The 27,486-nt window shown below is 53.7% G+C and overlaps 3 protein-coding genes across 3 annotated transcripts in view; 2 read left to right on the plus strand and 1 right to left on the minus strand.

The window, feature by feature from the left end:
- Nucleotides 1-3,566, plus strand: part of RNF215 (ring finger protein 215) — an 11,681-nt gene extending 8,115 nt beyond the window's left edge. The window contains exons 2-10 of the mRNA XM_026040195.1: nt 138-263; nt 633-704; nt 788-873; nt 1,559-1,613; nt 2,133-2,237; nt 2,487-2,603; nt 2,682-2,819; nt 3,103-3,205; nt 3,518-3,566. Coding sequence (XP_025895980.1) covers nt 138-263; nt 633-704; nt 788-873; nt 1,559-1,613; nt 2,133-2,237; nt 2,487-2,603; nt 2,682-2,819; nt 3,103-3,205; nt 3,518-3,540 — 825 coding nt within the window. The 3' untranslated portion in view covers nt 3,541-3,566. The remainder of the gene's footprint in view (nt 1-137; nt 264-632; nt 705-787; nt 874-1,558; nt 1,614-2,132; nt 2,238-2,486; nt 2,604-2,681; nt 2,820-3,102; nt 3,206-3,517) is intronic.
- A 1,369-nt stretch (nt 3,567-4,935) lies between these two features.
- On the minus strand, nt 4,936-12,279 carry CCDC157 (coiled-coil domain containing 157). The gene is made up of 10 exons (XM_026040196.1): nt 12,032-12,279; nt 11,290-11,461; nt 9,934-10,642; nt 9,215-9,292; nt 8,398-8,588; nt 7,739-7,915; nt 6,990-7,158; nt 6,087-6,226; nt 5,255-5,343; nt 4,936-5,173 (listed from the first exon to the last, which is right to left on the minus strand). Exons 1-10 carry the CDS (start codon nt 12,277-12,279, stop codon nt 4,936-4,938), a joined length of 2,211 nt encoding a protein of 736 aa, XP_025895981.1.
- A 502-nt stretch (nt 12,280-12,781) lies between these two features.
- SF3A1 (splicing factor 3a subunit 1) lies at nt 12,782-24,587 on the plus strand. Its single transcript, XM_026040174.1, has 16 exons — nt 12,782-12,849; nt 13,830-13,942; nt 15,159-15,363; nt 16,176-16,433; nt 16,876-16,950; nt 17,514-17,664; nt 18,151-18,344; nt 18,949-19,066; nt 19,184-19,369; nt 19,699-19,820; nt 19,986-20,228; nt 20,869-21,079; nt 21,799-21,953; nt 22,769-22,870; nt 23,065-23,136; nt 24,099-24,587. The coding sequence occupies exons 1-16, from the start codon at nt 12,784-12,786 to the stop codon at nt 24,198-24,200; spliced, it is 2,373 nt and encodes a 790-aa protein (XP_025895959.1). The 5' UTR covers nt 12,782-12,783; the 3' UTR covers nt 24,201-24,587.
- The last annotated feature ends 2,899 nt before the right edge of the window (nt 24,588-27,486 follow it).

A 27,486-nucleotide genomic window follows, 5' to 3' on the forward strand; every position in this document is an offset into this window, starting at 1 on the left:
GCAGCGGGGGGCAGCGGCCCCGGGTGCAGGGCGCCCCCGGCCGGGTCCGGTGCCCGCGGGCGTCTTCGGGGTGCCGGGAGCTTCGGGCCCYGGGGCCGTGTCCGGCTCCGTCCCCAGCAGCGCTGCGGTGCCCGCAGGTGGGCGAYGCGGAGCCCGCGCTGGGCGATGAGACCAGCTGGATCGGCGTGGTGCCCGTGGGCGAGGAGCGGGCGCGGGGCCCCGGCGCCGCCGAGGAGTCCTTCACCGCCGCCGTGGTCAGCAAGGTGGGGCGCTGCTGCGGCACCCCGGCGCGCCGCCCGGGCTGCTTCCACACCGGGTGCCTGGGGCGCATCCGCACCGGGTGCCTGGGCCGCTTCCACACCGGGTGCCCGGGCCGCTTCCACACGGGGTGCTGAGGGCTCCGTGTTTCCCTRGATTGCTGGGCGGGAGGGGTGGTCCCAGCGGCTCCAGCAGTGTCAGCCCCTCGTGTCCGTGTCCCGCCAGGCCTCAGGTCCCCCGCGGTCACAGGGACAAAAACGCGGCCCCTTAAGCCAGCCCTGCAGCTCCCCGCTGCGCGGGGACAGACGGGTGTCGTGCAGCCACGTGCCCTGCTGCCCGAGGCAGCGYGAGCTCCGAGCCCTTTCTCTCCGCAGATGAAGCGAGCCCTGGTGCTGGGGGCATCGGCGCTGCTCATCCTGGCGCTGAACCAGAACGCCATCCGAGAGGTGGGAGAGGCTGGGCGGCTGACCCGGCCCCACGGCCAGGCCGGCGGCCCTGCTCACAGCTGTCGCTTTTCCCTCCAATACAGCTGGATGTGTCCCAGCTTCTTTCCAAGCCTGTGATCGTGATCCAGTCCTCGGACAACGTCACCAAGCTGCTGGGAGCGCTGCTGCGGTAGGGCACCWTGTTGCAAACTTGCGTTTGTACTGCAGCTGCTGAAGGGGTAGCACGGGATGGCTGGTGCTTGTGAGCATCAGATCCCTTGTCTGGAGGGAGCAGGCACACGGGATGCAGCTCAGGCACCCAGCACGTGCCCCGTTGCTGCACAGGGAGGTGGAGGTTGGGCCCAAGACGTGTTTCTAGAGAAGGTTTGAGTCGAAGCCACTGCTTCCCTGGGACYTGTGCTCTTCCAGGGGCTCCCACAGAGCTTCAGGGCCGTGTCTTTTAGGTCTGACTCTTAGTGTAAAAGAGCCAGGCTCTCTGTGCTTAACCACATCACCTGCAGCATGAGGACTGGGGCAGATGCTGTCACCTGTGTCCTGGAGTGAGAGAGCGGGAAGGCACCGTGCTGGACCACGGGTGCCTTTGGCCACGGAGGCTGGGAGGGCTGGAGCTGTGGCGCTGAGCCGGCGCGGCGGAGAGGCCGGGGGCTGCGAGGTGCCTCCTGCACCGCGCTCGGAGAGCCGGGCACGGCTGGCGAGCGGGAGCCTCTGGCTGCCGCCCACCCGTGCGTGGTGGTCCCTGCGCACAGCCGTGGCTCGCGACTGGCCCCCTCGCTCGGGGCTCCGTGCTGGGACCGCGCAGGGACAGCCCCCCCTGCGCCCTCAGCACTGATGTTCTTCACACCTTTTGTTAACAGGGGGCTCCGGGCCACAGCAAAGATCACGTATCAGGCAGTGCTGCTGGAGAACCTGGTGCGTAGTGAGCGCGGGGGCACGGCCATGCCCAGCCGAGCTGTTGTGCTTGTCCCTAGCTGACAGCTTTGCTGACCGTGGGAGCACTAACACCTGCAGAGGCTGCTGAAGCTGTGCCTCGGTTTCCCCACTGCCTTGCTCCACGTCCTACAAGCGGTTGGAGACAGGCACCTGCCAGCGCAGTGCTTTGCCACCYGCAGTTCTTCCTCACTTCTCCAGTCACTCTTCATCTCCTCCTTTCCCTCCSATCCCTGGGCGGAGATCCTGCTGCCCTTCATCTCAGGGCACTAATGCCCTTTCGCTTTCACTTCTCAGCTCCAGGCTCCTTCCCCCTTGCGCCCCTGCTTGTCCAAGCCGAGCTCACAGGGTGCCCGGGCTTGCTGGTGCTCTGGACGGGGCTTGGAGGCTCTGGCTTGGGCACCTAGGAGCAGGGTTGCAGAGCTCTCAGCCTGCCGCGGCACACGCGCCGTGCTGTGGTCTGACACGGGCCGCCGGGCAATGCTGTGTCCTGCCTTGCAGGGAGTGACTCTCACCCTGTGGTCGACCTGTGGTCTCTCCCGAGGAGGCCTCTATGGAGAGTGGCAGGGAGTGATCTGCACGGGGGAGAACAGCTCGCAGGTCCAGGTGGGTGAGCGGCTCCTGCCAGGGCTCCCCATGTAGCCGGGGCTGTTTGTACGGAAGGTGCTGAGCACACGGCTCCCAGTGACTGCCGTGGAGCTGGGGAGGGCAGAACAAGTGTCCCTGGCATCACTGTAGCTGTCAGAGGAGCGTGGAGCTCCTCAGGGGCAGGGACACTAGTGGGGCTGGAGGTGAATGGAGGGATTTCCTGCCCAGACCCGTGTCCCTAACCGCCTCTCCATGCCGTTGCTTCAGAAGTACCTCCAGCAGCTCTGGAACACCATCCTGCTCATTGCCCTGCTGCTCTGCACGGGGGTGATCGTGCAGGCGCAGCGGCAGTCTCGGCAAGGCCTGTTGGAGCAGGACACCGAGGTGGGACAGAATCCTCTGCTCTTCTCCTTGCGCTGGAGAGATGCAGCCAGGGCCTGACCCCCTGCCCGGCCCTCACAGCTGGACCTGAAGCAGCACATTCAGCGGCGCCTCTCAGCCCTGAAAACCCGACGATACCAYCCCGGCAAACCACTCCAGAACCAGGCCTGCGAGATCGACAGCTGTGCCGTGTGCTTGGACCAGTTCCACAAGAGCCAGGTAGGGCTGGCAGGGCGGCGTGGCACTCGACCAGCACACTCCAGCGAGTGTGATCGCTTTGCTCGGTTAAGGCTTTGACGCTTGGTTCCTCTTCCCTAGAGCTGCCTGATTTTTGCCTRTGGGGCTGAACTTCTTGTCTCAGCTTGTAGAGACTGACATGTCCCCACAAGGAATATGGGACACTTGACTGGTCTGTGTGACAGGGGCAGAAATGTGGCCCTGCTAAGCTGGYGGCTGCACCCTGCTCAGCTCCGCTCATGTCTCCTCCTGCTTCTCCCTGCAGTGGCTGCGGGTGCTGCCGTGTTCCCACGAGTTTCACCGGGACTGCGTGGACCCCTGGCTTCTCCTGCAGCAGACCTGCCCTCTCTGCAAGCACAACATCCTGGGTAAGAGCAGAGGCTGCAGCCTCTGTGTTCCTGGGCAGCACGCGTAGCCGTGCCCCGTATGTCCTCCTCGGTGACACATTCCCAGAGGGCTGCCTCTGACCTCAGGGAACAGGCAAAGAGGCAGACACAGCAAGGGGTTTCTCTGCTGCTCTGAGGCCTCCAAACCCTCTTGGGGGCCTGGCTGTCCCACTGTGGTCACCAAGGAACATGTTTGTGCTGGGGTGAGGGCCAGGGAGGAGTCATTGTCAGCCAAGGGCTGCTGTCTGCTCCCAGCATCCCTGCATGACAGCCCTCCCTCGTTCTYGCTTGCAGGGAACTGCTGCGGAGAGACCTAGCTGGCCTGATGGACACATTCTAGGGATGGATCCGCTGTGCTCCGGGAAGAGCCAGGGAGAGGGAGGGGGGCAGGGAGAGGCATGGGGCTCTGTGCTGGAGGGGGGCAGCGCAGTTGGCCAAGCCGGGGCAGGGGGGAGGCCCTGCCCTGCTGCTCCAGCTCAGCCGGGCTGTGCCCTTCACCACATCCTGGCAGCCCGTTAGGAGAGAGAAGGATCTTGGCACTCTCCCTACTTGGGCTGCATCGAGGAGGTGGGGGGACACGTTTGGGCAGTCTGCACGGGCCGTGCTAGGGGTTAGGGGAGTGTGGTGGGGAAAGGAAGCTGCAGGGCACCCGTGGGCATAAGGGGCAACCGAGGCTATAGCCAGGGTGTGATAGCCCTAAATGGAAGAGCCCTGACCCCACTGCTCCCTCTCTCCACTTCTAGTAATCTCCTTTTCTAGGTCTCTTTTGTATTTGCCCGGGGCTGCAGCGAGCTGCTCCCGGGCAGTTGTGGCCATCCCAGGGCTCGGCTGAGCAGCCCGGTGCCCAGAGCTGTGGCTGGGCTGCCATGGGTGGCAGCTCTCGGGGCTGCTGGGCGCCACGTTGCCTCACTGCTCGCAGCGGGAGGGCGGGGGGGTTGAATGCTTCGTTTATTTATCCTAACTTATTAGAGAGGACAGCACCRGTTAGCTGCAGAGACTGAGCGCAGTCACGGGGGTGCCGTGGAGCCTGGGAACTCGTCATGGGCCTTGGATGGCTCCTGGTTCCAGGTGACAGCCAGAGGCTGCTGGATTGAGGCATCGTGTGTCCACAGCCACCCGTCACTATTAAATTGAGAGCAAGGAGCAGCCTTCTGTGTCCTTTGTCACCTTCTACACCTGCAGATCCACTTGATGCTGCTTCCACCACCTTCCCATCTGGGGCAACCGAGCGCTGGCGCCCAGGAACGTCCCCGTGCTGTGTAGCTGACTGTACAACCAGCCTGCGCTTCCAGGGAGCATTTCCCTCACAGGGCTTCCCAGGACTCCCGAGGGCTGCTCGGTCCCTTGCTGCCGTTCATCGGACGYGCTGCCTTTCCAGGCTGCCCTGCCTGCTTTGATCCTTGCCTCAGTTGCAGTAACGGCACAGGGAGCTGGGCAGGGGCAGGTAGCGCCAGCCCAAAGGGTGCTGTGCTGCATGGCAGCGAGGGCAGAGCAGGCTCCTCTGCTCCTGAAGCCCAAGGCTTGAAGGGGCTCTGCTCATTTCCCCCCCACCCAGCACAGATGGGAGCAGGGGGGAAGGGAAGAAAGGCCCACATTGCCCAAGRGAACATCCCGTCATGTTTGCACAAACAACTAACAAGGACCTGGGGGAAGAGGAGGCAGCGCTGTGGTGCTCATCAAGAGCTTTGTTTCCAKGTTAGTCTCTTAAGCAGCTACCTCTGGTGGCTCCTGGTGCTGTGAGGGGAGAGGCCGTGGGCTCTGGYAGCGCTGCCTCTGCCCCTGGGCTCGCTGCGGGGGCCGAGCAGCAGCCCCTCCGCCGGCAGCACGAGGCAGGGAGCCGCCGTGCGCGTGGGCTCTGCCGAGGGCGGCTTCGCCCCCTCCCGGCTCCGAGGCCTCCGGTGGCTCCTGCGGGGCCCCGCGCCGTCCCCGCTGCCTTCGCTGCTCGGGCGCCTGCAGAGGGAAGCGGGGTAAGGGGGGAGCGGAGGAAGAGGAGGGAAGCTTAGAAGCCCCTTTCTTTGTGCTCCTACTCACCCGGGTGCCAGCCTCTGGAGATCTGGGGTGCTGGCCTCGGAGCCATGCTGGCTACTGAGCTGAGTCCACAGCTGGGTCTGTGGGACAAGCTGGGGAGGAGAAGAGGGGGTGAAAACCTCCCCGCGCCCAGCTCTGCTGTTCTGGGTCTCGGCTCTGGGTGGAAATCATCGCTAAGCAGCTCTTGGGGGTGCAGCGGTCTCTTAAGAGCAGCCACAGCGCGGCCAGGAACCAGCTCCGGCCACGCTAGCAAAACAGCCTGTGCTCCAGGAGACCGGCCTCTGGGAGACGCATGGAACCCAGGTCCCGGCCTTCCCCAGAGCCAGGATAGGTTCCGCCCAGGATGGGAAACCACTGGTAGAAAAATGGGACCACCTCTAAGTCCCAGGGCTGGCTCAGGAGCTTGTGGAGAATCCCTCATCCAAAGAGCTGCCCTGCTGGGCAGCAGCAGAAGCCCAGCCCTGCCTGGGTGAACAGAGAGGCTGCCCAGAGCTTGGGCTGGGGCTGCACTAGGGATCAGCAGCAGCACACGTGGGGCAGGACAGCGCAGCGAGAGCAGCTCCGGTGTGGACTGGCACCTGCAGCTCAAGCAGCCCATGCCGGGGCTCTGCTCCCAGTGCCTGCCCTGACCCCCGCAGCGATGAGCCAGCCGCAGTGGTGCTGCAGCTTCAAGAGCAGCCCGTGCAGGCAGCAGTACCAGCCCCAGCTGCCACAGGCTCAGGTAGGTTCCCCAAGGCAGTATCAACAGCCCGGGAGACCCTTCTCTCTGCCTGAAACGGTGCTGGAATACGTAGGACCGGGCGGTGTGTCTATCCCTTCTTCCGCTGAGACCCACCTTCAACACGCCCTGCTGAGCTGCTGCCTTCACCTTGGCTAGCGCAGCCCGGAGCCGCGCATTCTCCTGCTCCAGGATGCTCAGCCTGATGTTGTTGGCCTGCAGCTGCTTCTCCATGTCCTCAGCGAAGTTCCCGGTGCCTGCAAATCAACCACGCTCCCTTGCAGCAGGAGCCCAAGATCAGCTCCGGGTGTTGACAGCACATGGAGGAGAGACAGGCAGCTGCTGTCTCCCAAATTCCTCACGGAGCTGCAGCAATGCTGTGGTGCTCAGGCAAGACTCACTGCTCACACCGCCTCCCCAGGGCTGCRTCCCTTTGCTGATGGCACTAGGGACATCACTAGGACCAAACACCCTGCAGCAGAGTCTCCCTCTACGCTGCCCAGGGCCACTTGGCAGCCCTCCTTCCTCCCCYGGGCCTTTCTCCCATGGAAGGCCGTGTCCTGCAGCAGGGTGGCTCCCAGCACTGGGAAGAGGCCCTTACAGGCTGAGGAGCAAAGTGCTGTCTGGGAGGTGGCATCTGGGACCCAAAACTGTGCCAGGGAGCAAGCTGGCAAAGAAACAGCCAGGAAAAACCCAGCCGCCCCCAAGCCTGTGCTCTGTTTACCCGCCCAGATGCAGTCAGAGAGGTCCTGACTTTTGTAGGCAGGGAAGATCAGGAACGGGCATATAAAGAACACTGACCACACTGGTACCGGCTTAGCGCAGCCCAGCAACTGGACCCTTCCCAGCTGCAACTGGCTCATATTAGTGGGACAACTTGAGCTATTCAAATAGCATTGACATGTCTGAGGCCAACAGGATCCCCCATGAGTTCCAGARAAGGGAGCAGTGGGGCAGGGAGGCTGTGGGAGCTCCTTTTCCACTGCTGCCTTTTGCCTTCTACCCCTTCCTCTCCCTTACTCTCAAAGTGAGCCTCAACGGGGACGTGGAGCTCCGGGAAGGACACCAGCAGCCTTTCCCGCTCCTTCAGCTTCCCAACCAGCTCCTCCAGGCCAGAAACGTTCGTGCGTAGCTCAGAGATGGACTGCTCCAGGCCCAGCTTCTCCTGCTGCGCAGTGTCCAGCAGCTTCTGTAGGGCAGAGYAGAAAGACCATGAGGTTTGCAGAACGCTCGCCCAACGCCTGCTGCAGTGCAATCCGGGGCGGCCCACGAGCTCAAAATGCAGCTCTATACAGCTCCCAAGGAAAGCTCCCTCTCCTTGTGGGATAAAGATGTCCCACAGGAGCGTGATGAGCTGCAGCGCTCTTAACTGTAAAGGTCCCTGTGCRAGTTTGGAACAAAAATCCAACCACAAGCTATTGTGTGTGTTCAGAAACATGCACTTTGGAGATGGGGGGAAGCTGATTGAGGAGCTGTTCCCTACTGCTCCCCGTTGCATAGCCTCCTGTGGAAAATTTGCCTGTGCAAGGGCTGAGGAAGATCTTGCCATGGTGGTTGCTGGGTGGAGATGGTCACCTGGCTAGAGCCAGGGCAATGTCACGACGTGTGGTCCCTGAGAAACCCTGCTGAGAAGCCCCTAGCAATGGAYAGGGGAACAGGACAGGACAGTGGGTGGCTCCTGACGCTCCCTCAGCAGAGCTGTGTCTCACTCCAGTCCCCTGGCCCAGGAAGGGGTGCCCTGCTCCTGGAAGCTGGGTGCTGGTGCTGACCTGTTGTGTCTCTAGGTGGCTCTTGCTCTGCTCCCACTTGTCCTGGTTCTCCTTCAGCTGCTCTGCCAGTCTGGCCTTGTCCTCCTCGGCTTCTGCCAGGCTGGTGCGGAGCTCCTCGCACTCCTGGTCCAGGCTGTCCAGCTGCCGCAGCAGAGTACTCTGCTTGGCCTGGAGGGACTGCATGGAACAGGTAAATATGTAAGCRACCACTGCTCCTTTAAGCTCAGACAAGCAACCTGGCAGCAACCATTTCAACCTGGGAGCACGCACAAGTGGCACGTGAAAACAAGAAGACAACAGCTTGTGGCAACAGCTAAGCGGGCAGTAAAGTGGTACTGAGGAAGGTCAGTCCTAAGCCAGGGTGGCACTGGGCAAGAGGGGCTCAGGCAAAGTGCAGCACTGCTGGGCAGAGCCACCTCACTAGTGCTGGCTGAGGGTGGGCACCGACCAGGWCCATGAGTGGGCTCTGTTTACCTTCTCCACCTGCAGCCTGGTTTAAGGTCAGGGGAGCAGGAGCTGGCCCATGGTCAGCCTGTTCCAGGCAACGCGTGGCACAGCAGGAGGACCAGGATGGTGGGAGGGACAGAGCAGGCAAGTGGTTAGTGCCAGAGCAGCTCCGAGGTGGGGGAGAGCAGCAGGAGCAGCGGGCCTGGTCATACCTCCTCGTGCCTCAGCATGCTCTCCACTTTGGCCTTCTCCTTCTCGAGCTGGGTGGTGACGGCGCTCAGCTCCTGGCCCATGCCCTCCTGCTGGCCACTGAGCAGCTGCACCTTCTCCTGCAGCTCCAGCACCTGGCTCTTGGCCACCATCTTGGTTCTCATGTCTTCCAGCAGGGTCTTCTTCGTCACCTCTGGGGAGACAGGTGTCCTTCAGCCCAAGCTGGGCAGGTGGGGGAGAAGCTCCAAGAGAAAAGGTGCCGTTACGGGGCCCTTCACTCTCAACAGGCCCTGATGAGGGGATGAGGCAGGTCTGACAGGAGGGCTTGGCACATTTAGCTGCAATGGGTGCGCAGTAAAGGCCCAGAGCCCTCACTCCTCCTCCTGCAGACACAGGTCTCCTTCTACAGCTGCCTGGCTGGCTGGTAGAGCTCCTGCTCTTGAGCACGTTGACGGGGCAGCAGCAGGACTTGGCATGACCAGCATGGATCCCACTGCTGCCCAGCTTCTTTCCAGCCCCACAAGACACAAGGCACCCCCTTCCCCGCCRCCGCCTCCACTCTCTCTGATCTATGTGGGTGTGAGGAGCTGGGGACCTTGCTCCTGTCCCCATCTGTCCCACTCTGACTAGATAATTTTGAACCAACATAATGACAGAGGCCATCTACCCACTGCTACAGYCCAGCTCCCATTCCCACCAGCACTAAGCATGAGTGATTTCAGGACAGTGCAGAGTTACATATTTGTAAAAGAAGCATGATATGAGAGCAAGATATCTGGATGAGATCTGCCAGCTGGRTGACACCTGAATGATCCTTACCCAGCTCCTGCAGAGTAGCTTGCTTTGAAGCCACTGCTTCCTTTAAGGTAGAGATTCGCTCTTCCAGCAGAGCAGCTCCTAAATCAATGAGAAAACTCAGCTAAACTTTTCATAGTTTTTCAACGAAACCAAAATAAGGAGGCGCTAAATGACTGTGTCTAAGAATTCCTCGTCCAGTAACAGTAGCATGCCCTGCTTCAGCAGAGAGAAGTCACTACAAAGATCCAGACAAGGAGCTTCCACCGTCCAGGGTCTCACAGCAGGGACCAGACACAAGATGCTGTGCAGTGACCGACCATGGAGAGCCCTGTGAAGTCTGCAGCAGGGTGGAAATGAGACCCTAAGGAGTGCAAGTGGAGGGCTTCAGCAAAGGAAACCGCACAAAAAGCAGCGGTCCCAGCACACCACCCCTCATCTGCTCCAGGGGCAACTGCTAACAGTTTCTGTCAAGGGATGGATGAAGGGGCAATTTCCATGATAAAGGAAAACCCACAGCAAGGCTTCTCTGTGGGTCTCTCAGCCACAGGACTATGGAGAAAAACACCTGGAAGCTGAGGAGTGACTCTAAAGGGAACAGGCATTTGCTGATGACATTTGGGTCTATCAAAATCCAARGCAAAAACCCTGCTCTTTGCAGTGGGATCAAGACTTTCATGGCATTGGTGTTTCTCCTGCAAACACCCACTGTACCAGGAAGGGATCACAGAATCATGCTGTACCTCTCCGTAGGTCCTCCTTGTCCCGCTCCAGTTTGGCTACAGCCTCCAGGTGCTCTTTCTTCTTTGCTTCCAGGGACTGCTCAGCCTCCTTCCTCTGCTCTTCTTGGGTTTTCTTTTCCTCCTGAAGCAACTTGGCAAATTCCTCCACCTTCTTCTGCAGCTCATCCTTCTGTTTCTCTGCTTCTTCCAGCTTCAATTTCAGAGGGTTTATCAGCTGCAGCAGCATGTGGAGATGTTTGCTGATCCGAGAGAGGTCCTTGCTTTGTTCAGAGGCCCAGTAATTCATGTCCATTGCAGAGAGGGCCCTTCTACGCACGGTCTCCTCCAGCGTCTCATGGAATCTGCTGAGGGCCGAGGGGATGTTCTGGCCCTGGCAGATGCCCGCGATGGCTTTGCTGACCTCCCAGAGGCCGGCTTGTGCACGAGCACACAAGTCGCAGGGTGCCAGGGGTGGCTCCGCTGTCTGCGTGGAGATGCTGCGGCCGCTCTCCGCGACGCTGCACGCAGAGCTGGGCAGGGAGCTGGCCGAGGCGCCGCGCTCTGGCACACCGACACTCTGCAACGGGCACACAGAGGCTGACTGGGCAGCACCTGTGGATGAGGTTGGCTCCGGAACTGCAGGTGAGCAGCTCTTCAAGCACAGCTGCTCAGTGCCTACCCCCTCAGGGGTAGCTTTCGGTGTGGGGATGTCTTTTCTGCTGTTTTTTTTCTAGTGGAGAGAGCAGAGAAACACAGGGCACAGATTGCACCAAGTCAGCAGCAAATGATCCACACCAAACTGAATGCAAAGATGTTAAATGTGGGGATGGGGCATCAGGGAGAGCGCAGCCAAGGGGCTACAAGGACAGTGAAGCCTCTCGGAAGGAGAGAGGTTCCAGGAGCCTAAAGGAGGATCAGTGTCACCAAGCAGTCAGGGTTTCCTATTTATTGTGCTTTATAACCTACATGTCTTACCCATCTATATCATCAAACTAAGATGAACGGCCAATGAACAAAAGCCGAATTTGCTCACACAGGCCACGGGTCATCCCTGATGGAGGATGCCAAGGAACTGACTTTTAAAAGCTGCCAGGTAGCTTTCCAGCCACTGATATCTGTGATCTCAGCCAGGTGGAGGCTCCGGTTTCACASTGAAATTAGCTCCCTCGTTCCCATTCTTGCTCCTGTCTCATGGGTAAGCCAGAAGAGACCAGGGCCAGGGCAGAGCTCCTCCTGCCYGGCACCCCTGCACTGCCACACATGGGGCATCCCAGGCAGGGACTGTGCCCGCAGCAAGACGCAAAAGGAAACCCAAGGCAGCGTGTGCCGCAGGGAGGGCTGAGGGAAGGACCTTTGTGCGAGCACGGCACGTCCCACCTGGGCGAGGAGCTGCTGGCAGAGGGCTCCCAGCCGCAGCATGCTGCTCCAGCACTTGCGCACCGTCAGCCCCGCCGACATGCAGGGGCCCACGGGCCGCACGGGCGGAATCGCCTTCTCGCCGAGCAGGTTTTCTGCGTAGCCCGTGAAGCTCTGGAGCAGCAGGAGGAGCCTTCTTGGACAGAAACGAAACACGGCTTAGAGCAACAGGGCATTTGGAGCAGGGGAAGAGCCGTTGGCGTTCAACGGTGCAGGGCCAGCGYGGAGGCAAAGAGGTTCTGCTCCCTCCCCACGCTCTGGACAACYGGAGTTTGGCCAAGGAGGCTGGATACCAACACTCCAGTCACCCAGTRGAGCCACTTTTTGGGGGGCACTACGGCTGTGGATACCAAGGCCAGATCGTTCGTGTCAAACATGCAGGGCGGGCTCTGCATCAACAGCTTGTCTTTAACGCTGCTTTCCCCACCAGCGCTCACCAGGGGCTCCGTGGCCTCCTCGTCCCTCCAGGCTCAGCTGCCGTTAGGCCTGAGCATTCCCAGGCTTTGCGGGGGCTGTTCGGAGAGCCGGGCACCGCGGTGGGACCACGACAACCACCGCGCAACGTTCCGAAACGGCAGCCACCATTAAAGGCCCCTGGAGAGGCCGAGCTGGCKCCCAGCGCCCGGTGCAGATCCCGGCGAAGGCGTCCGGGCCCGGGAGCTCAGCAGTGCCCAGGACATGGTCTCCGGTCTCCCCTTCCCACCTGTCGATCACCAGCTCCAGCAGCACCACGTGCGCGTGCTGGGTGAACTCCAGGTCTCCCTCCACGTAGTCGTAGCGCTCCAGCAGCTCGGCCAGGTCCAGCTCGCACGACACTTTGTCGGGGAACTTCCAGGACGGGTAGCGAACGGCCCCGGCGCGGGACGACACGTCGGCGATGGCTCCCTGCAGGTCCGCGATGTCGGCCCGCAGGCTGCCCATGCACGCGGGGCTGCCCAGGAGGTGCGCCATGCCGCGGGCACCGCGCCGCCCGCGGGGGACCCTCCGAGCCGGGACAGAGCCGGTGTCGGACGGAGCCCGGACGCCGGACACGATCCGGTCCGGCCCGCTGGGACGGAACCTGCGGCCCGGCCCGGCCCCGCCCCTCCCGCCCGCTGCCACGGCAACCGCGCAGGCCCCGCCTCTCCCGCCCGCTGCCACGGCAACCGCGCAGGCCCCGCCCCCTCGGGGCGGCAGGCCGCTCCCGGCCTCCCCGATAGCGCCAGTTAATGGCACTTTCCCCTTGCGCATGCGCTCTGCTCCTCCGCCGACCTCCAGGCTGCCTCCCGCGAGGCGCGCATGCGCCGGCGGGCCCCCTCCGCGCGCTGCTGACGTCACGGGCGTCGCGCGTGCGCAGCTCGCAGGCACGGCCGCCATTTCGCCCGCGCTGCCGCCCGCTCCGTCGCGCGTTCGCCGGTGCCGGACGAGGAGCGGCCGCGGGCGGGAAGCGGCGCCCGCCGCCCCACAGCGATCACGATGCCGGCCGGGCCCGTGCAAGCGATGCCTCCGGCGCAGCCCGCGCCGCCCGCCGAGAGCAAACCGGTACGCGGGGCCGCGGGGCCTCAGGCGGAGCGCGGGCCGGGCCCGGCCGCGCCGCTTTGCCCAGGGCCCTGCGCTGCCTTCGGCGGGCATTTAACGCTCCCTTAGTGCTCGCGGGCGGCTGCGTTTCCCTGCGGCGGTCTCCTGGACACCCGCGGCCGGGCGGSCGGGCTGGGTCCCCTTGCGGGTGCAGCCCTCGCGTGCTCCCCACTCTTGTGTCGCACRCTCGCCTCCCCAGGAGCCTCTTTGACCTTTCATAAACGCGGTCTGTGCCTCCAGGGTCGCTTTAGTGCCCTCCCGGTTGTGTGTTCCCGCGTTATTCCCCCCTCCGGCCCCCCAAGGTGATCTAACCGGTCCTGGAAAGGCTRATTTGCACTTTATTTTGAAAGAATAGGTTGAACAGGCTTGTTGTGTGGCTGCTGATACTGTAGAGGCACGTAGGTTGCCATGCAGCTGCACCCGGGATGCATCTGCCTGGGTCCGTGCTGTGGTAAACACTGTTAGGAGGGAAACAAACTAATTCCCAATAAATACCCGACTGCTTTCATTAATGTAAATTAACAAGGCAACTCAGCATGGTAATCAAGTAAGTGTCCCTCAAGGGCCGTGTTGTTTTTTCTTGGGAGGTGGGGTATCGGAATAGATCTGCCGAGCGACTGAGGTGCTGCCTGGAATGCATCGTTCTGATGCAGCATCAGTGAAACACAGTTTGGCGTTGTGTACAGGTGTGGTGTGCTGCGATCATTATTTCCAGCGCTGATGAAGAAATTAAGAGAAGAAAAGGGACTTTTTCAAGCTAACCGACTCGGTTTGCAGCCCACCAGAACATGCTCTCAGACCCCCACGCTGGTAGATTGTTACCAAAGTGTTACTTGAAATTATTTGTCTTATCCTGTTTTTTTTAGATTATTACTGCTTAGTGTCTTGCCCAAGTATACGTATATATGTATATATATACATGTTTGTGTCTATCTCTAATGCAGCCAGAAGAGGAGCCRAAAGAGGAAGCATCCCCAGCCAAGCCTGTGGTGGGAATTATTTACCCTCCTCCAGAGGTCAGGAATATTGTTGACAAGACTGCCAGCTTCGTAGCCAGGTAACGGACGCTCGTGTGGTCTTATGTTTCTGACGTTTTCCAGTGACTCTCTTCTTCCAGTGCTTCGCTCTCTGTGGGTATAGAAGCCAGAACAGTCACTGTCTTGTGACTGATGTGAAGGAAAAGAGATTGCAGGTGGAAAGGGAATGTGGTTTCAGCGCTCCATTGAATAACAGAGGCAAGAGGAGGTGTCATAGTTGTGTTTTACAATGCATAGGCAAAAAGTGGTGAACTTCCCAGTGCCAAGAGCTCCCTTTTGCTCTCAGTCCTGAGGCTAAGTCTCATACCTGTTTGTGTACAGCATTTGTGGCTGGGATTTGTGTTCTCCAGCTGTAACCATCCAAGTCTGACCCAAACGTACTCTATTTTCATACCACTGAAGTGGAACGGTAGTTATTGTTGCTTTAAGGCAATTACTGAATGATAATCTGCTGCATAACTACTTTCTAAAATATTGGCTTTTTAGTCTTGACTTGATTAGAGGACAAGTAAGGGACTGTAGTATCATTTTGTGTAGTAAGGAGACCTCCTCTTTTGGAAGAAGCTTATGCCTACATAAAATTTAGAGGCAGTTTGAATATGAATAGAAACACAGTGCAGCAGCTGTGAAATCCCTCAAACTGCCCTGAGAAATGAGTAGCCATTTGCTTTGGAGAGGAAACAAAACTCACCCAAACTACAAGTCCAGTTACCTGAATTTACAGCTCCCGTAAATGCAGCGTTTCAGCGTGATCAGTCTCTGCACTGGYACATGGTTACCTGGGCTTGAGGTTTTGGGGTTTTTTTTCCCTTTGAAAACCCTTGAGAAAAAGGTAAGTATATTCTTAAAGACTTTGATATTGCTGGGCTATATTTACAATTAGTCTAGTATGCCACCYGCAAATGTCATGCGGTAAGTTGTCATCCAGTATGTGGTTTTGTTTGCATGCAGGTCCAATAAGATTGTGGAACATCTGTAATTGCTAGGTTTTAACYGTCTTGAGAAAACACTGCCCATGAATTTTACAGAATAAATTGGGACAAATGTATTTAACTTGCATAACTGGCTGCCCTGTTGGATGTGGGTTGCCTGGAGAGCAGTGGCATCCTTTTCCCACAGAGAAATCTGTCTTCTAAGAGGTTGCTTTTCCAAGATGTCCACCCATGAAAGAAGTGGGCACTTAACACTTGAGGTGACATTGGTTCATCTAAACCATTTTTTTTTCTACCTCTCCAGAAATGGTCCAGAATTTGAAGCTCGAATTCGTCAGAATGAGATAAATAACCCCAAGTTTAACTTCTTGAATTCCACTGATCCTTACCATGCCTACTACCGGCACAAAGTCAGTGAGTTCAAAGAGGGAAAAGCCCAGGAACCCTCGGCTGCTATTCCCAAGGTCATGCAGCAGCAGCAGAGTGCTCCGCAACAGCTTCCCCAGAAGGTGAGCTCTTCCTCTCTCTGCTGTTGAGAACTTGGCTGCTGATGGTTCTGTCTCACATCCTGCTATCTAGACAGAGGGTCTGGAAGACATGCAAATGGGGGGCTTATTTCATTTATACATATGCAGCAAAGACTGCACTCATGTGCAGATGTAGATACTCATCTTATGGTTGCTCAAAATGGTGTATAAAAGATCATAGTGTATTAACTGATATCTTTTAATTAAATTTAGGTATGTGGTGACTTATACTTAACCACTAGTGTTCCCTTGAGTTGTAACAGTATAGGACCTCTTGTCATGGACAAATCTTTTATAATCCCTTGAAATCCTTGTTGCATTCATTGTTTCATGGAAATATTTACTGTTGYTGTTGTTTGCTTGGTTGCTTGTGTTTTCCTGACAGAAAAATTGACTACTTCTCTCAGAATGTGCAGTACAAAGTGTTGTTAAATAATTGYCTGTACTTAAGAATTCTGTGCATTTTTATCAAGTACATGTTGGATGGAAAAAGGACACTGAGTGAATCTCTTTTATCTGACTTGTGTGGCCAGAAGTTAGGCTGACCATGAATTGACCCTCCCCRAAGTCTTGATAGTTTCCACTTCTAGAGTTCAGAGTGACATTTGTTTTATAGTGGGCCCAAGTATTTGTTCTTGGGTATATCCTGCATTAGTAGCTTTTCCCATGCTTGCAGTTACCCAGACATCTGGTGTGTTGCATCTTTCGTTAGCCATGGGACAAGTGGGCTCTCCAAGTGTTTGCTTGGTAGCAGCTTTTTGAATGCACTKAGTTGTTTCTCTTCTACTCTGCAGGTGCAGGCCCAGGTAATCCAGGAGACSGTTGTCCCAAAGGAGCCGCCTCCGGAGTTTGAGTTCATTGCAGATCCTCCTTCAATCTCAGCCTTTGACTTGGATGTGGTGAAGCTCACGGCACAGTTTGTGGCTCGYAACGGCCGGCAGTTCCTAACTCAGCTGATGCAGAAGGAGCAAAGGAACTATCAGTTTGACTTCCTTCGCCCACAGCACAGTCTCTTTAACTACTTTACTAAGCTAGTTGAACAGTACACCAAGGTAAGTTGGCTGTAACTGATCCCTTCAGCAGCAATAATGTGCTTGAAAACTCCTGAAGCTCTAGAAAACAGCTYGGTGGTTCAAGGAATCTTTAAATCTGTGTCTGAATGGATGTGTTGAAATTAGTTGGCAACGAGTGCAGGATTTTAACGCAGTGGGTTGTTGTTAGAGTATGTCAGACATGATATCCTGTTGTAATGCAGATAGCAGTGGATTTTTTTTTTTTTTTTGAAGTATGGAGAAGAGATAGCAGAGCCAATAGTGAACATTTTAAGTGCAAGTATAGGTGGTAACCAGTAACTTTAGTATTAGGAGAATTGAAACATAGCCTCAAGGGGCCTTGTATTTTTTTATGAATGTTGAAAGAGTATAAGGTGGTATATGGTACAAGGAAAGCTTTGGTGAAAGAACATGTCATCAAACGTCATGTGAACTGTTTCAGATTTTAATCCCGCCTAAAGGCTTGCTTGTCAAACTCAAGAAGGAGGCTGAAAATCCCAAAGAAGTCCTAGATCAGGTAAAGTATGAATGGTTTCCAAAATTGCTGAAGCATTTGGGTTATTTTGAATTCTTCCTTTTGGTGCTTCACATTGATTAACAGAGAATAAAATGGACATACTGATCATAATCACAAGAGTCACTTGAATATCAGGATGCTTTAGCTTGCTTTTTAAACTAGTAGCTAGTATTGGGAGTAATTTGTATGTGAGAGCACAAACATGTAGATACTTGCTGTACGTAAGGTATATTTCAGTAGCTTCCAAAGTACATGAGAACTTGGAGTGCTTGATAGTGTACTACACCATTTTCAAGAGCCTAAAGTAAAAAGCGAGACTTAAATTGCATTGTATCTGGAAAGAATAGTCTTAATCTGAGAACCTTGTCCTTGCAGCTTCAGAAAGCTGCTTTGCAAAGCTGGAGTATTTTGATCAAGTATTCAAAAAATGAAGGCAACCCTTCATTTTTAAGTTAAATATAACACGCTCTGTCAAGCTTCCTAAGTACAAACTTTTAGATGTCGTAGAGATTTGTGATGTGTTTTCCAGTTTAGGATGTGATCTTTTGTATCTCCGTGCACAGGTGTATTACAGAGTGGAGTGGGCAAAGTTCCAGGAACGGGAGAGAAAGAAAGAGGAGGAGGAGAAAGAAAAGGAGCGTGTTGCTTATGCCCAGATTGACTGGCATGACTTTGTGGTGGTGGAAACAGTTGACTTCCAGCCCAATGAGCAAGGTTCTGAAGCTAAACTTRTATTCTCTTTGAAAAACTGCTGCTTATGACTGAGATTTATGGTTTCCTTCCTGAGAAGGATCCTGAAATGCTGTTTAAAACAGACATCAGTTTTTACAGTTGCATATCTCAAAGATCAAAAGAAGAGCCTTTTAATGATTGTGTGCAGGATGCTCTTTGTTCAGGAGTCAGCGATGTTTTCTTTGCATGAGAGGGATGCATTGGTGTCTGCTGTCCAGATGAAAGTGGCAAAGTGGCACTTGTTACAGTTTCTAACGTTTGCTTTTTCCTGTAGGTGCCTTCGTCTTCAGGTATCATATATATATATATATATATATATATATTTGTCTGTTTAGGCTCAGTCCATTCCTTGCTAGATACTTTTGCTCCCATGGGCTTTTTGATATCACTACTTTTCCGCTGATGCTTCCATCTGCCTGTTTAGTAATTAAATGGAACAGGGAAACTAAGCAGTTTTCTACATTGCAGGGAATTTCCCTCCTCCCACGACTCCAGAAGAGTTGGGAGCTCGCATCCTGATACAGGAACGTTACGAGAAGTTTGGGGAAAGTGAGGAGGTGGAAATGGAGGTGGAATCAGATGAAGAAGATGAAAAGCAAGAGAAAGCAGATGAGGCCCCACCGCAGCCGGATCAGGACACACAAGTGCAGGATATGGATGAGGTAACCAGCCAACACTTTCAGCTTTAAGATAAGTTTTGAGTCCCGTAAGATCTGGCTGTAAGTTAGTCTTGCTAATAAGCCCCTCAGTTTCTTGAGGAAATCACTTTTTTTTGGTGGCGCTTCAGAACAACTTATTTCTGCTGAATTGCTTGAGTATTATATTCTTAAAATAGTCCACAACAGTTTTCAAGTGATAAATATCTGAAATTTTGCCACCTTCATGTTATGAACTTTATTTCTGTGATCAAGCCTTTAGATATTTCTTCTGTGCAGAGTATGAGGCACAGGGATGACTCATTTTAAACTCTTCCCCTTCCCAAAGTGTATTAGTTTTTTTGGCATTTAACCAAGAACAAGAGTGGTTAACCATAAGCCCCAGCTGGCCATGCTGTGGTAATATGAAAGCTGAGGAGCACTTGCTTCATGCTTTGGGGCTACTGACTCTGGAAAAAAAATAGTTAAGTTGCTTAAAAGGTGCCTAAGTTATTCTAGTGCTGCATAGGATTTCTGTGCTGYTCTGGTAAATGTTTTTTGTGGATATTTAGCTACTGGAACTTAATTATGAGATGGCTTTCTCTTGTCCTTTTTTCCCCCTGTAAATAAGGGCTCAGATGATGAAGATGAAAGTCAGAAGATTCCTCCTCCTCCAGAAACCCCAATGCCACCACCTCTTCCTCCCACACCAGATCAGGTGATTGTGCGGAAAGATTATGATCCCAAAGGTAAATCTTACTGGTGAAGAGCAGTTTAATTTCTTACTGAATAATCACAAACACTTTTTTTATCTAGACTGCTTCCTATGGTAGTGTGTTTTTAACRCCATGGCTTTGTTTTTCCAGCCTCAAAGCCATTACCACCTGCCCCAGCTCCAGATGAGTATCTTGTTTCTCCCATCACTGGAGAGAAAATTCCTGCTAGTAAAATGCAAGAGCACATGCGGATTGGTCTTCTGGATCCTCGGTGGCTGGAGCAACGTGATCGATCTATCCGTGAAAAACAGAGTGACGATGAAGTTTATGCCCCAGGTTAGTCTGACTTGCGAAACCCAGTTCCTAGATTAGTTCTGTGAGCTTTGTACCCCACCGTTCCACTGATAAGGACCATCTTAAGGCTGACTCTTCCCTCTGCGTGTATAATGTGCTAGTTATATGGGTAAGTTTGTCGTTAGTACACTGGAGCCTTTCTGTAATGTGGAATTCTCTTTAGCTGTAGGACAGCTGCTGTCCTTTCCTGGAAAAGGCAATTATACACACCCTTTGGTACTAAATGGATTAAAAATCATTAAAAGAGGTTTGATCATGTTTGACTAATTCCAAGTGATAGAACATTTTTTTGTGCATGTGTGTTTCTGCAGGCTTGGATATTGAAAGCAGTTTGAAGCAGCTGGCAGAACGCCGTACGGATATCTTTGGTGTGGAAGAGACTGCTATTGGTAAAAAGATTGGTGAAGAAGAAATTCAAAAACCAGAAGAAAAGGTAGTGTGCAAACTCTTCTTTGATGGATTCTTACAGTATTCTGCATCCTTAGAGGTGGAAACTTTCCACATTTTGTTCTGTATGACTTTTCTCTTGGTTTTATCTGTAACTCGCCTCATAACGGTGACAGGCTGAGATTATTCTGATCTATTTTGTCTTGTTCAGGTGACCTGGGATGGCCACTCGGGCAGCATGGCCCGCACCCAACAGGCTGCTCAGGCCAATATCACTCTTCAAGAGCAAATTGAAGCCATCCATAAGGCCAAGGGACTGGTGCCAGAAGATGACAGCAAAGAGAAGATTGGTCCCAGCAAACCCAATGAAATTCCCCAGCCACCCCCTCCTTCATCAGCATCAAACCCCCCTGCAAGTGCTCAGCCCATCACATCTGTTCCTCGCCCACCCTCGGTAAGCGTTCAGGCTTCCACAAGCAAGGGGCTGTGGCTGTAGTTATTTGGAAAGAAGTCCTAACGAAGCCCAATGGTCATAGGACTGGAGTCAAAGTTGGAGCTAAGGCTGTWCTTGTACCACCAGAGGGAAACTCCCTTAATTTATTGTTAGAAGCTGAAAATAAAATTGTAGGTGGAGTTCTTTAGTTTCTCATTACTAGAGATATCAGAGTAGATGATCAGTTGGGCAGAGGGAAGAATTGGCTTGTGAGAAATCTGGGGAAGGAAGCATGGCTAGCAGACTGTTGGGAGCCTTCTGGACTAAGGGGTCGAAAGGTGTAATGCAGAACAAACGTGCTGGCAGGCAAAAAATGCTCTGGGTGACACACTCTCCCGCATCCTACTGCCTCTAAATCATCTTGACATCGTGAGGTTGCTCAGGGTCTGCTGTGTGCCTCTGAGCATCTCCTGTAAGATGGAGGAGGGAGGTTTCTTTGCCAYTCTACAGGCAGTCTGTGCCATGGGCACACAAAGGTTCATGACAAGTGTGTGCCAGCAGAAACCCTCGCTATATCACTCCTGGAATCCTAACCGAGACCTGAGCAGCACTGACATCGTTCCCCTCTGTATCTGCTAACAAAAATGTCTTCTTTCTCCAGATGCCTCCCCCGGTTCGTGCCGCGGTTGTTTCTGCAGTTCCAGTCATGCCTCGTCCCCCTATGACTTCCGTGGTCCGTTTGCCGCCGGGATCTGTCATAGCCGCCCCCATGCCCCCGATAATCCATACGCCGCGGATCAACGTTGTCCCAATGCCGCCATCTGCTCCTCCCATCATGAGCCCCCGCCCTCCTCCCATGATTGTCCCAACAGGTTGGTAACCTCGGTCCTTTAATTGCCAGCTAATTCCTGTCTAATAGGGGTTTGAGATTTGCTTAGTTCCTCTTGCGCTCTTCATCTCCCTCTGATGAAGGCAGGTACTGTGGACAGTAACTCCTTGTGTTAGCAAATTGTTGGTGGTTGACACAGCATTTCTGGCAGTGCTCCTGCTTCTAGACTGAAAACTCCCCTGGAAGTGAGAAATACAGCGTGAGATTCTGCCTTGCTCGTGGATTATTTTCCCCTGTCCCCATTCAGCTTCCCTGRGAACCGGAGCACCGTTGTCCTCGGTACCTTCCTAGGTGTGGCAGCTTGTTACAGAAGCTCCTGTTGCAGAAGGAGAAGCGATTGTCTAGCTTTGTTCCCCATAGTGGATGAATAGCATTAGATGTTTTAAAGTTGGAAAGCACAATGTGAAAAGAGTGTTTGAATTCCACTGAGGTGATGCTGCTGTGTGTCCAACAGCTTTTTCTTTTTTTGTGAGAGCTGTAGGAAGCTTCTGTGCTCCTTGTGCCTGGGCTGCACCTGTAGCAAAGACTGTCTAAGAGCCCAAGCCAGCCTGCTGCCATCAGTGGCACTAACTTCCTCACTGYATTGTAGCATTTCTTCTCAGCTGCTACCCATCCACTGAAGTGTGTGCATAAGGAAGTATCTGCTGCACACTCAGCGTGTGTGCGTGTTCAAGCTTTGTTCCCTCTTCTGTCCCGTTTCAGCATTTGTTCCGGCTCCTCCTGTGGCACCAGTTCCTTCCCCCGCTCCAATGCCTCCCGTTCACCCGCCGCCGCCTATGGATGATGARCCAGTTTCAAAGAAGCTGAAGAGTGAAGACAGCCTGATGCCAGAAGAGGAGTTTCTGCGCAGGAACAAGGTATGCTCAAACACTGCTGCAGTCAGACAGCTACTGTGRAGAGCTGGAGTTCTGACCCTGCGTAAGCTTCCTGTACCTAAAAGGGATGTGAAATCAAGGGTCTGATATGCAGAGGAGCTGGCATACAAAGAGCAAGTGACTTCCCTGGAGAGGACTCCTTCCTACTGTCAGTCCTGAGAACACTGAGTTACTTTATATCTTACTGGAAAGAGCAATGCTGCATGCAGGCGCTTAGTGACGTGGTGCTTTTCTGTACAGTAATTAAGGATAGTAAGAAGAGGGTTCGTTTCAATGTAAAGAAGAGCTCAAGCTGCTAATCAGCTTTTCATCAGAAGACTGCCAGGCTGCAGATGCAGGGAGATTTAATACCTCAATGTCAACACGTTAGCATGATGACGTGCTGTATTCCTTAGTAATGTGAACTAAATGTTAGACTGAATTCCTTCCTGAATATTGTCTTGGTCCTGGATTGAATTTTAATCCCTTTAAGAAGGGAATAATGTTTTTTCCAGTCACTTGCAGAGTGAAGCTATCCCCTGCGTAATGCTCTGTTACGTTTGTGCTGTTCAGGTAATGCTGGATGCGAGGACTTTGCTGTTAGTAGCATATGGACTCTTGGCGAATGGCAAGGACTAATGAGGGAAATCCAGCTAAATGTGTTATTTTGGTAGCCATTCAGTGACTTTCTTAGCACCGAAGGCAAAGATGTTTCTTTGTGAGACATGACAGTATCAGAAAGGTCTATAGCTAACRCAGCAGCAGAGAAGTTACCAGGGTGCTAACTTGTCTTGCTTCTTACCTTTGTTTTCTTCTAGGGTCCAGTCACAGTCAAAGTCCAGGTTCCCAACATGCAGGACAAGACTGAATGGAAGCTGAACGGCCAAGTACTGGTGTTCACCCTCCCGCTTTCAGACCAGGTATGTTGTTTATTAACCCAGCCTTTACCCCCCGTTCCTCCGTTACAGAAYGTCTTTGCTCTGGGAGCAGTGGTTGAACTGCGTGACCGGAGCCGTAAAACTCTGGGTGCTCCCCGTGCTGTGGCCTCTTGAGGAGGGGGGTTGTGCAGCGGGGGGGGCTGTTTGTACTGAGCAGACTCTTTGGTTCTTCCTAGGTATCCGTTATAAAGGTTAAGATACACGAGGCCACTGGAATGCCGGCTGGGAAACAAAAGCTGCAGTATGAGGTGGGTGTAAGCCCTTTGAATGCTGCTTTATTTCAGTGCTTAGTCATAGAAATACTGACTTTTCCCTTTATAGAAAGTGCAGAAAATCGCAAATGCATCCACTTTAGTAGCAKGGAAAGCAGAGGCAGTGGTTTTCCTGCTGGTACAGCACGTCTGGCTGTGGTATTGCACAGTACTTTACCAAGGAGGTCCCTTAATAGATTGCATCAAGTTAATAGGTGGATGTTYGTGTTGTTGCTGTTGCACACGAGGCCTTTGAGGCCTGGTGGCTTTCTCTGAAGTCAACCTACTGCAAAGGAAGGCTGTTACATCTTCAGTGTAAGTGTGAACAGGGTAACAGTGTCCAGTTGCTCGCCAAGGCAAGCGCTTCACGACAACTCTATTGTAAAAAGCTTTTTGCTTGCTTGTTTATTTTCACGTTAAATAAAGCGAGCCTTTGTGGCGTGTGCTCCGCAAAGTGTGGAAAGTGGCTGAAGCCCTGGTGACTGTGAAGGGTTTTCCCAAAACACGGAAGGAAAGAGGTTCCGCTGCCTCTTCCTCCTGTGATTGGAGCTGCTAGAGAGGCCCAGTTCCTTGTRAGGAACTTACTTCTAGTCATGTGTCTGCACATACCCAACCTGCCACCTAAGCAGTGCACTTTGTACTCTTGCCTCCCCAGCCTGGGGACTCTTAGCAAGAAATGCAGCTTAGCTGTGTTTTTAAGAGGGGGAGGGGGAAGGTGAATAAATAAATAAAAAACTAAGTAGCTTTATTTGTAGTGGTGACCACCAACCTTGTGTATGTGTAGGGATTACTGGCTGTTTGTGCTCTTGTAATTCTCCCTCCGCTGGTACCAGTCTTCTGCAATCTCTGCAGGGTTTTGYTTCTGGAGACTGCACAATCCTGCGGGGCCGGGGGGGCTGTGGAGGCAGAGGGCAAGAAGTTTCTGTTGTGACTCTTTTTTTCCCCCTCTTCTTCCTCAGGGCATCTTCATCAAAGATTCAAACTCTCTGGCGTATTACAACATGACGAGCGGCTCGCTCATTCACCTGGCACTCAAAGAAAGAGGAGGCAGGAAGAAATAGGAGCTGYAGAGCCCGGAGACGTGACCTGGCTGCCTTGCCGCTTGTGTAACCCCAACCATTCGAGTCCCGCAGCCCTTGGGGGCAGCTGTGACAAGCTGTAGCAATGTTAATTGATTGCATGCAGACTCTAGCTTGGAAAGAGAGACTGAAGCCAGTGTTTGCACGGCTAATGGGAGAAGGGGAGTTAATAAGGCCTGAAAGCTGTGTAAAAGTAGTGGCCTAATACGTGACTGCAGCAGTCTCTTAGTGATCAATGCTTTGCCAAAGTGCTGGTTTCCATTACTATCTCTCTGTTGAATTCCCTAGCAAAGTGGCWTTGAGGCCATGCCCAGCTTAGATTAGATCCATCTTTGTAGAGGGGCTTGCACCGATCAAGGATATAATCTAACTGCACTGTTTACAGCTTCATTTAACCTTTTCTAATTAAAAACTTCCTTCACAGTACACTTAGTTTGTCCCTTATTCTTTCTCCGTCTCAGCCCTGTCCGCAAGAGTCCCTTGCGCTGACCCTGACTTGGAGTYTTATCTTCCCTTGGTATGAGTGTAAACTACCATCCGTTGTGATAAAGATGATCTGGGCCTGTGCATGCTAAACAGCTTAATGATTATCCTGAACAGCCTGTGATTTGTTTAAATAAACACGTATCTCTGTATGGGATTCTGTCTGCAGTGACTCTAGTCCCTTTTTTTAGTTTGAGATGTGCCTGACTTCTTGAAAGCATTCAGGTTTTAAATGCCTTTTCTTTCATTTTTCTACAAACAAAAAAAAAAAACAAAAAAAAAAAAAAAAAAAAAAAAAAAAAAAAAAACCAAAAAAACCCTGTTCTTTTATAGGAAAAGCTGCAAGAAAAGGTCTTAGTTTAACAAGAAGTTTGGCTTAGAAATTTAAAAACTACACAAAGCTATACTGTTGTAGTACAGATATATGGACATAAACATCTATACAGGAGGCTACAAACTCTTCTGAATTTATATCTAGTGAAAAATTGCCTGTAAAAAGCACAAACCATGTATTACATTTTATCATCTCTTGGTCCTAGAGAGCATTAGTTKCTGAAAATGGATTATTTTTGTACCCTCAGTCATAGCTGTGTCAGTTTTATACAAATGTAATGGCACATGGTGATACAAAGCAAAAGATTAACATCCACTTCTAAGTGGTGCAGGAAGATGCGGTTGTCTCTTGTTACTCAGCAGCGCTGTGACTGGTGCTTCTGCTCTTCCTTAGGGATAATCCAGAGTGGAAGATTGAGAGGGGTTGTTGTGGGGTGTGTTTGGTTTTTTGGGGGTTTTTTGGGGGGCGGGGGGAAGAGGAGTGGGTTTTTTTGGGTTTTTTTTTTTTTTTTTGTGTTTTTTTACAGACCTTGGAGGAGTAACATCCTGTTTCCCTTATTTGCTGCTTAGGAAAGAGAGATTTGAGCGTGAAGGAAGAGAAAACATCCTGCAGCCTGTGCCCTTGGCTCGGAGGGCCGGGGGCGGAGAGGAAGCGGCGGGGCTGGGAAAGGTGCCTGGCGCAGGCCCAGCCCAGGTGCCTGGCGCTCCTCCCAGCCAGCTGCCCTGCTGCACAGATGCTGGTGTCGGGATGCCCACGTCTCTGACAAGAGCACAGCTCTTAGTCACCCGAGCGGAGCGCGTCTCCCTCGCTCGCTGTAGGTGCTGTAGGATATTGCATTTACGGCAGGCGTGGGCACTGTGGATAGAGGTGCTCCTGCCCTGCGGGGACATGTGCTAATTACTCCCGCTGGCTTTTAAACAATGGGGCAAGAGTCAGGTGCAATCTTCTTGGAAGCAACAACTCCCAGGGGCCTAGCTTAGAGTCAGGGCTGTGGTGGCAGCAGCTTGCTAGAACAGCATGTGAGGACCTAGCTTACAAATAATGTTTCTGCAGCTGAGTAGCACTGCAGGAAGAAAGCTCTGACCAGGAGCAGTGTTGCTGCATCCTCTGCTAGACACAGATGTGGTGGGACTGCYTTTAAGATGATGCAGCTGTTGCGTAGCGTGAGCTGCCCCCGTGCTCGGTGCAGGAGCATCCCTGTGCTCCCATCTCGGGCACGCAGTTCCTCGCTGTCCCCAGGTGAACGTGGGGCCGGTGCTTAGGTGACATTCTTGGTCCTTAGCAAAGCCCAGGCCCCCCTGGCAGCCCCTGCCCGCATCCTGCACGGTGCTGAGCGCCAGCCCGGCGCTCCCACGGGAGCCTTCCTGCCCCAGGCTCCTGCGTGAAAGCACTGGAAAGAACTTGCATGGAGCCCTGCCAAGGGCCAGCCACTTTCTATCTAAATATTACAGTTGAATGTTACAGACTGCATGTATCCAGTGCAAAACAGCTCTTATCAAGGCCTCCCACTTCCCTGGGGAGGATCTCCAAAGCTTCACCTGCCTGAAAAAAATGAGTATATGTTGGTTTAGTTGCTGGTTTTACTGTCCTGTAGYGATCTCCTGTGAGGGGTCTTGACTATAGTAAAGCCCCTCTGTGTTGTTCTTAGGACCAGGTGGTGTTTTGTGTTGCTGCTGCAGTGCGTTTAGCCTCCAGCATGGTCATGACTATGTGGGGGCTGAGGAGGGGCTGGACACAGGGCTGGAGCTCTCGGGCCCGTCTCTTGCTGCGGAAGAGACGCTGGAAGGTTTCAGCCAGTGCAGCTCAAAATGCATTCAAGACCCAGCACGGTTCTGTGCGTGAGGGCTGTTTTGTGCTGGGCCCCGTGTGATCCTTGTGTGCTTTATCTTTAGCAGAGCTTGGGGAGTTTCRCCCCTGCGAGGTGAAGACGCCAAAGCTGCTGTTGGATGGAACCTTCCTGCTGTTGGTTTGGATGGAGAGAGGTGGTAGCTGTAGAGGTTTCTCTAGGGAAATGGCACAGGCCAAGCGAAGAAGCCACAACTCTAGTGGGCTTGTAAGAGAAATCATAGGTGTATTGTCTTTTAAGAATGCTTTTTTTGGGTGTATCTGTTGCCTTTTAACTGCAGAACGCAGACCTGCAAGCAGAGTGACTGTCGTCGCTGGAGGGCTGAAACGCTCCGTGTTTGCATCGCTGGCGGGTGAAGCCTCGCTGTGGTAAACGGGGTTGGATCTGGTGCCCTAGGGGAGCACCGGCAGAGGCCAAGGACGGCACAGCGTGGAGACAACGCCAGCGCCTCGTTAAACCCCCGCGCACGGGCTGCGCGGCTGCTCGCCCTGCAAGGCCCCGGGCAGGGGCTGCAGGGATGTGAAGGGGCTCCCTGGGGACTCCTGCGGGTGCAGGGATGTGAAGGGGCTCCCTGGGGACTCCTGCGGGTGCAGGGATGTGAAGGG

Source organism: Nothoprocta perdicaria, unplaced genomic scaffold, assembly GCF_003342845.1.
Source record: "Nothoprocta perdicaria isolate Ctin4 unplaced genomic scaffold, notPer1 scaffold_250, whole genome shotgun sequence".
NCBI classification, from domain to species: domain Eukaryota; kingdom Metazoa; phylum Chordata; class Aves; order Tinamiformes; family Tinamidae; genus Nothoprocta; species Nothoprocta perdicaria.